The following is a 13,835-nucleotide window of genomic DNA, read 5'->3' on the forward strand; positions in this document are numbered from 1 at the left end:
ATTGCAATTTTTCAATTCTGCTAAGCTTCTGCATATTATTTAAGTTACTCCTTGCTTTGGCTACTTCATTAAACGAATAGTTTGAATATTTAATAAATTTTCTCCTAAGACACAGAGGACACAATATTTATTAAATTGAAATAAATATTAGGTTATGTAAGCAATTTATATAACCAAAATTATCCGCAAAACATTTATTACCTATACAATTTTAATACTTTCCTAATCAACCCTAAGTGGAGAATAGTTTGTTTAGAATGAAAATCGAAAGCAAATTATGCACAAAAACATTATTTGTTGTTGTACTGTTATGGAAACAACAAGAACGAAAGCTGCATCTAATCTCTCACTCTTGTGAAAACAAAAGAAAAAGCTGACATTGTCAAAGCTCAGAATAATGTCAAAAGCATAATAGAAAAGACACATACGGATGTCCAGAACGAAGGATTTCATTTCTGAATTGGATTTGCGTAGAACATTCGACTGAGTAATCGCGTAAAAACGAAAACAAAATTGTGATATTTGTTGTGAATAACTAAAAATATAAACATTTCAAAGAATTGTGTGGAAGAAATTTTTGTGAAATATAATTACATAAATTGCCCAAGGGGCTAGGTGTGGGTGGCGAAATTCGAAAATTCGTCGACTCATATCCAAAACCTCTACAAGCAGAGAATAAAAAAATCGATTTCTGACTATGGCGTATAGTCAAAAAGTATATAATCCTCTGGCAATAAAAATGGCAAAACCATGCCACCATAAGAAGTGTGCTAAAGGCACAACAGCACCGCTTCATAGAAAAAATACACATCGAAATATTTTTTTACGAAATAGTTTCTCATTGAGCAACAATAACAGCAAAGACAGTGCTGATGTTGATAGCGGTGGAGTAGTCGGTCACATTTGGTTTGGTAATGACCGCTTATCAAATGTAATTTACACGTTTCTACTATTAGCAGCACTAACGCATACCGCCAATGCAACGGCAACGGATATTGCGCTGGACGCAAAGGCCACACTAACACATAGAATTGATAGTCTTAATCTGTTGGTATATACCTTTTTGCTGACGCTAACTGTACTGACTATTTGGCTGTTCAAGCATCACCGTGTTTCCTGGTTACACGAAACTGGTCTTGCCGTTATTTATGGTAAGTTTTAAGCTTCCATATGTCAATATACTACTACAATGTTGGCCCCCTCTCCAATCAACACGAACCTACAATTGTACTCGTAATTAAATGAAAGAAGCTTTTAACTACAACACAATAAATCGATTCATCAAATGTTGCGATTGTGACAAAAGTGTTTTCTATACCCTGAACATAATATATTAAGTTTGCCACGAAGTTTGTAACACCCAGAAGAACACGTAGGAGACATATACAATATATACTATATATAAATGATCAGTGTGACAAGCTGATTTGATTTAGATATGTCCGTGTGCGGAAACGTCAGTATCGGACCACTATATAACATATTTAGCTGTCATACAAATTGACCGACGGTACTCAAATCCCTGTATGGAAAACTTTTTTATTTGCAAAGGGTATTTTAGCTTCGGTGCAGCCGAAGTTAGCAGTTTTCTTGTTTATAGAACGCATTGTATGCCCTATACCCCCTTCTTCTATACAAGAGATTATTAGTGGCAATAACAATAGTATAAGCAAATAAAATTCAATCACTATTGTGCAAACAAAATTCTTAATTCACATTCAAGCAGTATAGGTGTTATGATACATTCATACGGTAAATATGCTTGGGTGCGCAAATTTGAGCGGATGAAAGAACACAAAAGAAGGTGTTAACCTAATCACTTAGACTCTTCGTGACATTGATAACATGATTAAGCTACCCTCAATTAGCGCGTATGTGTACATTAGTACATATACATTTTTTGATTTTGTAGACACTTTCCCTGTAGATAAATAAACTAATTCCAAATATGTGCAATACTGGTAAAATTCATGAACAATTTCTAGTTTTTGTTTTTGCTTAAGAGTACGTGGTTTTAATAGGAAAACTAATTTATACTAGCAACCGTTGTTTTATAATATTACTTTACCAAAATTGTATCCAGTTTTACAAGTTTGGGGGTTAAGAACAACATATACCCATAATATAATTACAGAATTTCATAACAAAATTGCGTGAAAAATTTAGATAGTATCATAGCATGGTTCGTTATTGATTACAATTTTTCTCTATAAACAATTATTTTATAATTTTCATATTAAATACGAGTTTTTGAAATGCATCACCACTATGCATGCAAAAGCTTGTGTTGGTAAATAAAATGCTTTTAATTAATTGCATACAATTGATAGAATTTTTCCGAAAAATATACTAGCAGCTGTGTAAATTCTTAAAAATTTCAATATTTATACATATGTTCATAACTAAATAAATCAACTAAACTGCTACATCGTCTGTAGTGTTATATGAAAAATGCATAACAAATCCCAAGAAATCACTAATTTTAATGAATATTCCTAGACGCATTAAATAAGTTATATGCTTATCATTATTAAATTTTTTAATGACACCGTAGTGGGCAACTCAAAACACGTACATACATATGTACTTATGTATGTGAATGTATGTATGTGCATACATTCAAACATTTACTTCAGTGATTTTTTCCGGATAATGACTAACGGCAGAAATTGTTTCGCCAGCTTTAATTTGCTTAAAATGTTATCATAAACTTAGTAACTCAATTATATAGTATGTATGTATGTACAAACAAAATATAAATGTCATATATGTGCATACATACATATGTAGAAGCAAGTTTTAGTTGTGCATTCATATAATATAATTTTTAGTCTAATAAAAACGTACATACGTGACTTAAGAGTACTATCTGACAAATTATTTATTTATATTTGACGCTACAAATATTTTTATGTATGTATGTATGTATGTACATATGTATATTTATTTTGCGAAATAACAGACGGCTTTGATGAAGGCTTCACAAAAATGATAAGGCAAATAATTATGTGGTCACATGGAATAACATCTGAACTCGATTTTGCAATATGCACTCTTAAAAAAATGTAAACATTTATATACCCTGAACAGGGAAGGTATATTAAGTTTGCCACAAAGTTTGTAACACTCTATAAAAAACATCGGAGACTATCCATTCCCACGACAGTCGTACGTAACCGGAACGGAGCCGAATTTTTTATGCGGCCAAGGGCTGTCAATTGGGTAAAATTCTGCCGCTACAACAATAACAACAACAACCGTATACAGTATACATTATATACGGCTGCGGTCAAAATAATAGTAGTGCGCACAATGTAGAAAATAAATAAAGAATTTGCCGGTTTGTTATTTGCTAAATGTTTACTTTGCCTTTGCTTTTAGCAAATTTTTTTAAATGCTATTCATAAATGAAAACTTAAAAATATAATTCATTTTAATTTTACTGAAACTTATTTTCGAAAGGATTTGAATATATAAACGGTCAAAATAATAGTAGTCAAACTCAGCTGAATAAAAAGTTTATTATAATAATTTAAATCTAAAAAATTTTCTTAGCAAAATTCACTTAAGTATGTGAGAAATATTTGATACTTAGTTGCGTGCCCTTTCTTGAATACAACTGCGGTACATCGCCGAGGCATTGAATCAATGATTTTTTCACATCGCTCGTTTGATATTGATTTCCATGCACGCTCAACAGTCACACCACAAATTTTCTATAGGTTTGGGGTGCTGGTTACTCCACGTTGTGGATTCGTCTCTCCATAAAATGTATCTTCATTTCGATAGGGGCCAATCGAATTGGTCATTTGCAAACTTCAGCCGTTGAGCCACATGTGTTTTTGATAACAATGGCAGTTTTCTTGATCTATAAACTTTTAAATCACAATTTCGCAAACGTCTACGAATTGTTTCTGCACTTGCCTCCAGGCCCAGTTCTTTCTCTCTCTGTCAGTTAATGCCGAACGACGGCCACGTGTTTCAGGAGTTCGTTTGTATAAGTTTTTGAAATAAGTTTTTTATTTTTATTAGATCGCGCTAATAAGCTGTGCAGTCGTCCCTTTGCTGACAATATTTGAATCAGATTTTTACAAGTTTATAAAAAAATATACATCAAGAAACTCAATACTTACGTTTGCGAAAATTGTTTATCCAAATAAAAGCTTTACTATTAGTTGACCGCCTTAATGGCCCACACTTATGAAAATAAACGAAATTCGAATATCAAGTGCTAAGCTATACAGTTATAGTGCTACTTTTTTACTTAACCTGTAAACAGTATTTTAATGAGGACGTCAAATAACTAAGTCAACATAAGAAATTATAAACACTAAATTATATGCCACAGTAGCACTACAATTATTTTGACCGCAGCTGTACATATACAATGTAAGTGAACAGCATGACGAGCTGAGTCCATTTAGTCATGCCGGTCCGTCCGTTCGTCTTCATATACCCGCATTTGCGCAAGCTGTTAGATATTGATCTGAAATTTTGCACACGTACTTTTCTCCCCAAAAGAAAACTGCTCATATGTCGGAGTCGGCGATATCGAACCACTACAGCAAATACAGCTGTAGTTACGATAGAAATTGGCCGATCAAACGCATGTCCTTGTATTACAAACTTTTTTATTTAACAAGGTATCTTCACGAAATTAGCCATAGAATATTGTCCTAGGCGACGTTACAATCACCGAACATATTGTTCAAGTAGGGCCACAACTGTACAGGTGCCTCCACGACCTCTTTTGCATAAACGGATTTGATGAACAAAATTTTCGAGTACTTTTTCCATTCAATTAAATCGTATATCATGCATACCACACTCAAAATTGACTTCTAAAGCTTGAATCGATTCCGGGTTTTTCTAAAGACGAATGACTTCAAATAACCCCACAAGAAGTGGTGTAATGGTGTTAAATCACCACTTATTGGTGGCCATTCAATATCACAATTTCTTGAAATAGTCGAAACACCAAACTTTTCTTGCAATAATTCGGATGTTGCACGTACTGTGTGGCATGAAGCGCCGTTTTGTTGTAACTAGATGTTGCCAAGATCAACTTCTTTCAAATCTGGCCATAAAAATGGTTTGTCATTGATCTATACCTCTTTATTGGCAGTTACCAGCTTCATTCCGGACCGATGATTCCACCAAACCAAAGACCACATCAAACTGTCAATTTAGGTGAATGTAATGGTTGTTCATAAATAATTTGTAGATTTCCTTGGCACCAGAAGTTTAAAGTGATCCTCATCGGAGAAAAAATGCCATTAACATTGACCGAAGCGACACTTAGAAATCATACCATCCCTATTAGAAAACCCGGTATATAGCTACCATACTAACTACTAACTGACAGATCAAACTCAAGTTCTTGTATCTGAAGCTTTTTTTATTGGACAGCCTATTATCACGAAATTTGGCATAGATTATTACCCAACGCTACAATCTCCGGAAAAATTGATAAATCGAACAACTATAGCATACAGCTATACAGCTAATCCAAATTTCGTAGTTTCCATAATATAATTTTTACGGAATATTTAGGTTAAGTCATAGAAACTCACATTTTTCCCGTAAGTAACGTCAAAAGCTTATTTAATAACCGGAATGCAATATTCGTCGTATTCGTGTATAAAATTTATGAAACAACCTTAACCAATAAAATATGTATATAAATATATTTACTACACCAGCAGTACCAACATTTCCAAACTCTTATATTTTAACGAATTTAAGTACATATTTGCATAAACATTCGCCAAAACTGTTTTATAAACTGAAACTGAAAAACCCCACCCATATTTTAAAGGCAACTCAAAAAAAAGATTTTATGATTATTCTCTTTTTTATACTTTAAATTTTTTACTAATTAATTTTTTTTATATCTATCCTTTCTCAGGACTGATTGTTGGCGCTGTTATACGCTATGCCGGCACTTCGACGCCACTTGTGCATTTGGAAGTTGATCCAGCAGGTGATCCAAAGTTTAATCAATCTTTGCCACCCGATACGTTATGGATGAAGGTAAAGGCATAAAAATAAAATTTATTATTCCATATTTTTTTAAATATATTTTGCTATTTGTTTCGTTTTTAGTTTCCCGGCAAATTGGCACCTAATACCACCGATAAAGATCCCATACCGAATAAGACATATGCATATGTTTTTCGCGGCATTGTATACGATGTGGATGAGAATGAAATCGATTTGAAGGCCACATTTGATCCGGAAATCTTCTTCAACATAATACTACCGCCAATAATATTTCATGCCGGTTATAGTCTCAAAAAAGTGCGTATTTAGTTCAGTTAATAACATCTGTTCATTTTTATTTTCATAACACGTTTTAGAAATACTTTTTTCGCAATTTGGGCGCAATTTTGATGTTCGCCATATTGGGCACGACTCTATCATCGTTCCTAATCGGCGCTATTATGTACGGCTGTGTGAAACTAATGCCAGAGTATTTGAGTAGTAGTTTCACATTCCTGGACACGCTGTATTTTGGAGCCTTGATATCACCAACAGATCCACTAACAATATTAGCAATATTCCATGACTTGCATGTGGACGTAAATTTATATGCGCTGGTTTTTGGTGAATCTGTACTTAACGATGCAGTGGCCATTGTGCTGAGCGGGTAATTATATTAATGTCTCTTAGTAACATAATATAATAATAATAATTATGCTGTTATTTTTTAGCGCTATACAAAATTATGGCGAACATTATTCGAGCACAGGAGGTTTCGAAACAAACGCCTTCTTCAGATCATTGAGCGATTTCTTTTGTATTTTTATGCTGTCATTATTGATTGGCGCAACAATGGGCTGTTTTACGGCATTGATATCCTTTTCTAAAAATTGTCCTTAAGTTTAGTTATTTAATTGTTTCATTATTTTTAATTTTTTTCTACATTATTTTATTTTCCTTTATAAATTGTTCTTTTTAATAGACTACCTGTTTTTATTATTATTATTAATTATTATTTTTTTTAATTTGTATATTACTTACTTCTTGTTAAATCACTGTTCAATATGCTTTATATTTATTTATATACATATGTAATATTTCATTTGATTTTTTTTTTATTTTTTCTCTTGATTATTTTTTTAAGTATTTTCTTGTTTTTATTAAATAGTCTGGTTTTTTATATATATTTTATTTTAATTATTGTACTATTTTCGTGTATTTTTATGTATTTTTAAATATTTTATATTTTTATATATATATTTTTTTTTAATATTTTATATGCATATATGTGACCTTTTAAATTAACGTGCGAAATAGTTTTTACAGCTTTTAAAAAAAAAAAACATATGATTTTTAAATATTTTTTTTAATATTTTATATACATATATTTTTTTAAATATTTTTATTATTATTATTTTTCTTTTAAAATAATTATTATTTAAAATTTTTTTATTAGTATATTTGTACCTTTTTATTTTTTCAATATATTCCAAACTTTTTACAAAAACTTCCTTAACTACCACTGCACTTGACTAAGTTTACACGCGTACGTGAGTTTCCGTTACTCGAATCTGCGCTCTTTGTGCTTATGTCGTACAGTACTTTCCTGATTGCGGAAGCTTCGGAATTGACTGGCGTAGTGGCTGTGCTGTTCTGTGGTATTTGCCAAGCGCATTATACTTATAACAATCTTTCGGAGAATTCGCGCACACGCACAAAGGAAATATTCGAATTATTGAATTTCTTGGCGGAAAATTTCATCTTTTCATATATCGGCGTTTCAATGTTCACCTTTCCGAAACATCATTTCGATGCTGTCTTCATCATAACTGGTTTTGTAAGTACAGCGCAAACATTTATTGCTATTTTCCAATAAATTTATTTTTATTTTTTTCGAACTATATAGGTCACTGCTGCTATTGGACGCGCTGTTAATATCTATCCGCTATCTTGGCTGTTGAATTTGAACCGTAAACCGAAAATTTCATCGAATTTCCAGCACATGCTTTTCTTTGCAGGTATAATAACGCGTTTGACTTCCTAACAATCATAATTGTTTGATTAAAAATTATTGATTTTATAGGCTTGCGCGGTGCCATGTCCTTTGCCTTGGCCATACGCAACACCGTTTCAGAGGCACGTCAAACAATGTTGACTGCAACCTCGTTAATTGTGATTTTTACGGTCGTCATACAAGGTGGCGCATCTAATTTTTTGCTTAATTGGCTTAAAATACCGTAAGTTTTTGTGCTGTTATTAGAAAAATCAAAATGCGTACTAAGGTATATTTAATTTTTTACTCCGTAGTGTTGGTGTTGATGAAGAGACTGAACAGTTAAATAATTATCGCGTACGCAGTGTGAGTACTACGCTTCATTTTGCATTTTTTTTTTTCTTGTAATATAATTCTGCAATTGGTTTTGGGTTACGTTTTAATTCATTTGTCTGGCATCATTGATTGTGTGTAAATGAATTGCAGCTATTTGCTTTGATGCGCCTGTAATTTTTTTAATATTTTTCATTAAATAATTTATCATTTGAAATTACTGCTAATATTATATGGCATTATACGGCATTGAAATTAAATACATTTTGTATTGCCGCGTTTAAGTGTGTGTTGAGCGAAAATAATAATATGGAGGAAAAAATTATAATCGAGCTTGTGAAGATCAATTTAAAGCATGTTGTTTAAAAAAGCCAGCTAATTAAATAATTAAAATACAAAAAATGTTGTAAATTGTTATGAAGGTAGCACAATTTTTACAAAAAAAAATATGAAAATAAAAAAATGCAATAAAATTAAAAAATGTTCAATAATAATATAAAAAATTAAAAGTAAATTAAAAAAATTAATCTAATATAAATTAAAAACAATAAATAAAACTTGGGGTTTTTATTTAAATTTATTTATATTGTTATTTTAAAATTAAAAAAATAATAAAAATTAAAAAAAGTTAATATAAATTAAAAAAATAATAATAATTAAACAAAAAATAAAAAAATTAAAATTAATAAATATTAAAAAAAATTACTAACAATTATAAAATAATAATAATAAAAATTGTGCCACTCTTCATGATATAGAGCATACCGTTAACAACTTAAGCGCACTATTGCTCACTAACTTCAACCATAAAGTATTCATTCTTTTTATATGTACACTTGTGAATAATTAATACCTGATCGATTAATTTTCTTTATTGCAATTTCAATTCTCATATTTTTTCTATCGCCTACTTTAACTACCGCATCATCCCACACATCCAATTTAACTGCAATTAAATAATGCAAATACACCAATTCGAAAATAACTAAATCCAATAAAGGTTTATAATTCAATGGAAAATACAGCGGCTGCGGTATGTGCACTAATCATTCTAACCATTCATAAGCTTCATAAGTAAAATATGTTTATATTTACAATTCAAATTTTTTACCGATTTAGTTATTCGTTTATGTATTATTATTTAACGAAAACTACTCACTTTTATTACTAATTTTTTACAGCACAATTTTCTGTGGTGAAACTCTTGGGCGTTATTTTTAGCAGTTACAAATATTAACATTTAATTATACACTTTTCATCACACTTGGCAAAGTACTATTATATTTTTCACGGTACCACCAGGGTAGCAAATAATGCATTAAAAAATAATTTAATAAAAGTTTCAATACTTTTTTTTGGTTATGTTATTCCAAAAATGCTAATTGAAATAATTTTAAAAGTTCTACTCCCAAGTACGGTATTGAAAAAATAAAAATAAATTTTGAATATCAATTTGGTCGGATTAAAAAAAAATTAAAATTTAACATCAATTATCGTATTGAAAAATAAGAAATCAAAATTAAATCCCAAAATTATAATTAAAAATTAATTGTTACATGTTCTACAGTTTTTAAGCAATCATGTATTATAATCTAGAGTCGAAAAACTTGTATAATTCAAATGATTTATATTTGGTAAATTTTTCATTTGATTTTGGGATTAAAAACAAATTTCTAAAACATTAAAAATATATTTATTTTTTTAATTTTATGAGAATTTTAAAATTAAACTTTATTCCAACATTTGAGATCGGTATTGAAAATTTTTATCGGAATTAAAAATATAAAATCCAATTTTTATTAAAAATTAAAATCGGAATTAAAATTTTAAAATCTATTTTTAAAAGAAATTTTTTTAGTTAAAAAATTCGCAACTCTGGCTACCACACACCTTTTATTTTGCAAAAATACTACGCTTGTTTACACAGTTTTTAAATATTATGAGACTGAGCGAATTGATCGACTTGATCGAAAGTTAGATGGAATTGGTTGAAATATTTGAAATTCAATTTTATCAAATTATTTAGGGAGACTAAATATTATTTGTTATGATTATCTCAAAACATATAGTTTTATTTTATGCAGGTTTTTGTTTCAATTCATTGTGTGATAAAATCTGATGTTTTAAGTCAGGTAAAAATGTGGAAAGGCTATTAACAAAATTAAAGAATTAATTTGTCTTAAAGGATGTACGTTTTTTTCAGTGTATTGGGGTATTAGAAACTTTTGTAAATTAGTTAAAACAAATTATACCGCCTTTGAACAATGTTAGTAGTATTTTAAACCATTGTTTCCTCTTAGTGTGGTAGTTCTGACCCAAGCAGCAATTAAATCAATAATCGTATATCGTCCGAGAATGTTCTTAGAAACAGGGAGGCAGTAGATATAATGGCTGCCAAAAAGCGTCTGTATATATGCTGTGTTCCAGGCCACAAAGGTGATCCGGGAAACTAAATAGCTGATGAGATTGCTAAAAGTGCCACCCGCTTGGCTACGGAATCTTAAACTGGTTACGCAAGTCGCTAAAAATAATTAATCATGAAATTTTCGAAAGACTGCTGGACGGTTGTTGGCCTAGTCACAGTTGGCACATGTAGAAAATACAGAGAAGACGGCATTTGCTTCTGTTCGTCATTATCTAGAACTCGACTTAGATATCTAGAAGTTTAACATTTCAAATGACTGAACGAAGTATCAGAATTAGATATAAAGTCTCTATTAAAATTCGCGAAAACTGTTGACGTCTTACACTACGTAAAGTATTAATTATGAACCTCCATCTGGCATTACAAAGACCTACAGGTATTTGTACGGCATACATAATAGCTGGCCAGGGTATCTTACCATATTTTAACTCACTTTTTTCTCACATATAAATATAAATCTGTAATAATACCCTCCCGGCATCAAATTTTTAATGAAAATATTTGGCTATCGTTCAAAGGCATAGTAGCAAAGCTCGAAAATATTCTTCTTTATTAAGATTTTTTTTGTATCGTACAATCCTGATATCCATCTCGCATTCTTCGGTAATATGCACGCACTTGCTTGCTTAAAACGGTGGATAGGGTAAACATCAATGCTATCAACGTTCAAAAAAAATTACATTTATTTCTTAATTTTAATTAACAAATATTTTGAGGTTAATAACAAGATATAATAGTTGTTCTTATAATTGTATGAGTTTCTAGTTATTCTGTAACCAAATTTATAACGTTCCAAGGATTAATAAACCTCCAAATACATCTTCAAAAATTATGTAATGTGGTAACAACGTTTAGCGATTATTACATTTCTAAAAGTTATTTCTAAAAAGCTTAAAAGTTGCTGGATATAATAATTGCTTGACATACAGTAACCTCGTAAGCTTTACAAATTGTTGCGAAAAAATCCAATATTTGTTTTGGACATTGCTCCATTAACATATCGTTTATTGATTTTTTTTTACTTCACTTGATTATCATAATAATCGTGCATGGTAATGCATAGTGTAATGTATACTTGGGTTAACTTTCCGTACTGACTTTCTGCTAGCCAATTGGCTTAACAACTTAACTTGGTAACTAATTCAACAGAAAACTGTCTAAATTTTTCTAAATTCTAAATTCTTATGAGTTCGCTCAGTTTGTTGGCGTTTTCAAAGTAGACGACTATAATCTAGTTCGAAAATTTTTGTAATTTTTGTGTTTTCATGTACAATACACAAGCAGTCAATCGATACCGGACTCAATTTGGGCCAGCTGCCTATGTCGCGTCGGCGCAGCTCCTTGGTAAGGATACGTGTCTGTGACGCGTTATAAGGCACAGTTCACATTTGTTTTATATTTTCTATTTTTTAACAGTCCAAAGTCATGAAAAACAGTTTGTTTTAATTTTTTTTTTGCCACAATTTTTTTATTAAATCATATTTTTCTTAAAATATTAATTTTGCCCACATTTTATGCCGATTTCATAAGTGTCCTTGTATAACTTTCGTTTTTTTTCTAACCTTTTATTATTCTTCTTCGTATTTGCTTTAGCTTTTTGCAGTTGCATTTTACTAGTTACGCTTCTTCTCTCTTCTTTTTTACACTTTCAATATGTATGTATATTTTTTGCACTATTTTATTTTTATTTTCTTTGTGATTTTGCTTATTTGTTGTTTCTGTCGAAGAGTTTACTAGAATTTAAAAAATTAGTCTGATGCATATTTGCAGGACGTTGACGTGGACGTTGAGGGAGCTGGTGGTATTGGCGATGCCAGCGCACAGACAGCCATGAATGTCAAACGCAATGAGAAGGCATTTTTGGCAAGAATATGGGGAAATTTCGATACCAAGTAAGTTGATATAAACTTTTATCTGAAACTTCTATCTAAGAGATCATAAGACCCTTAAAAATCGACAAAGCGCTTTAAGCGTAATGAGACGGTTAATGCCAGTATGTGCTCTGTCTCCTTGTTCACCGAAGGTAAGACTGTGGAGACGTTTCAACCTGTCTTGCAAACGTTAGACAATGGAGGAGATAGTTACTGCATGAATACCTATTGGACAATGTCCAGTAAAAAAACTCCTACGATTGTGGAAAAATTAACTTTGCTAGGGGCAAGCAGTTCAGAAGATTTTATGTGTTCTACTTTAAGCGAAAGAAATTTTGCAGTCGCACAGAAACGGATCGTTGACCTGTGCTTGCTAAGCGCACACGCGGTCCATTGATGCAGTACTAGAACGCAAAATAATGGAGGTCTCATTCCAATGGAATCGATGTAAAGGTACCTCTTCTGGCTAGCTTGTCGGATTTGCAGCGATTTCGTTGTGACCAAGCATCCAAAAGTATTTATAATAAACTAGCTTTATGATATTTCTAATGAGAAGAGATACTCGTATTGCCGCTCTGATATCGTAGTGAGTGCTCACCTCCCTGGATGTGGCTGCAGTAAGTCTACCGCCACCTTAATAGGAGCTACTTTTGTTTGAAAAACACTACAGTGGTCCAATAGCTTAAATCTAAGATTGGCGGAGAGCTCTTCCTCTCTTTCCTAGCTTCTACCCATCCGTGAAATAAATCACTGTTCCTCTTTTCTGCCACTTCTGCCCATCCACATAACCCTCGTTGGTATGTGAGCAGAGAAAAAGTAGCCAGAGAAGAAAAAAGGAGAAAGAATCTCGGTGTCCTGGTTTGTACCCTTTTATATGTCCAGTTTCCCTGATACGCAATGGCTACGGGTGCTATGTGTAAAATGGATTAAAGTGCTTTTGTTAGAGTAGTCCGCAGTGCACCGGAGATGCATATCAAAGCCGCTCTTTGGACACGCTCAAGCTTACACAAGAATACACTTTAGAACTTTATTGGCTTCACTACGGTTTCGTAAAGCCAAAACGACAATATACGGTGTGTTTGCTTCGCGTTCGTTTAGATTACGTAGACCCGTTTGTACCACGCTTGAACGAACGACGTCGAATTAAAAAAAAATTACTTTCTGGTAAACAATTTTCATACTCTGAGCAGGGTATATTAAATTTTTCACGAAGTTGGTAACACCAAAAGGG

The 13,835-nt window shown here is 31.7% G+C and overlaps 1 protein-coding gene across 2 annotated transcripts in view; it reads left to right on the top strand.

The window, feature by feature from the left end:
• Positions 1 to 382: 382 nt before the first annotated feature.
• The window catches only part of LOC105234282 (sodium/hydrogen exchanger 6), a 29,470-nt gene continuing 16,017 nt past the window's right edge, over positions 383 to 13,835 (top strand). The window contains exons 1-12 of one of the 2 annotated variants that reach the window (XM_011198856.4): positions 383 to 1,151; positions 5,909 to 6,033; positions 6,106 to 6,300; positions 6,360 to 6,649; positions 6,714 to 6,855; positions 7,511 to 7,819; positions 7,889 to 8,000; positions 8,066 to 8,219; positions 8,290 to 8,341; positions 9,309 to 9,341; positions 12,018 to 12,077; positions 12,486 to 12,625. In XM_011198856.4, coding sequence (XP_011197158.1) covers positions 698 to 1,151; positions 5,909 to 6,033; positions 6,106 to 6,300; positions 6,360 to 6,649; positions 6,714 to 6,855; positions 7,511 to 7,819; positions 7,889 to 8,000; positions 8,066 to 8,219; positions 8,290 to 8,341; positions 9,309 to 9,341; positions 12,018 to 12,077; positions 12,486 to 12,625 — 2,066 coding nt within the window. In that variant the 5' untranslated portion in view covers positions 383 to 697. The remainder of the gene's footprint in view (positions 1,152 to 5,908; positions 6,034 to 6,105; positions 6,301 to 6,359; positions 6,650 to 6,713; positions 6,856 to 7,510; positions 7,820 to 7,888; positions 8,001 to 8,065; positions 8,220 to 8,289; positions 8,342 to 9,308; positions 9,342 to 12,017; positions 12,078 to 12,485; positions 12,626 to 13,835) is intronic. The other variant, XM_019988831.3, reaches the window with a different exon arrangement.

This window comes from Bactrocera dorsalis, chromosome 1, assembly GCF_023373825.1.
Source record: "Bactrocera dorsalis isolate Fly_Bdor chromosome 1, ASM2337382v1, whole genome shotgun sequence".
In the NCBI taxonomy this organism is placed as follows: domain Eukaryota; kingdom Metazoa; phylum Arthropoda; class Insecta; order Diptera; family Tephritidae; genus Bactrocera; species Bactrocera dorsalis.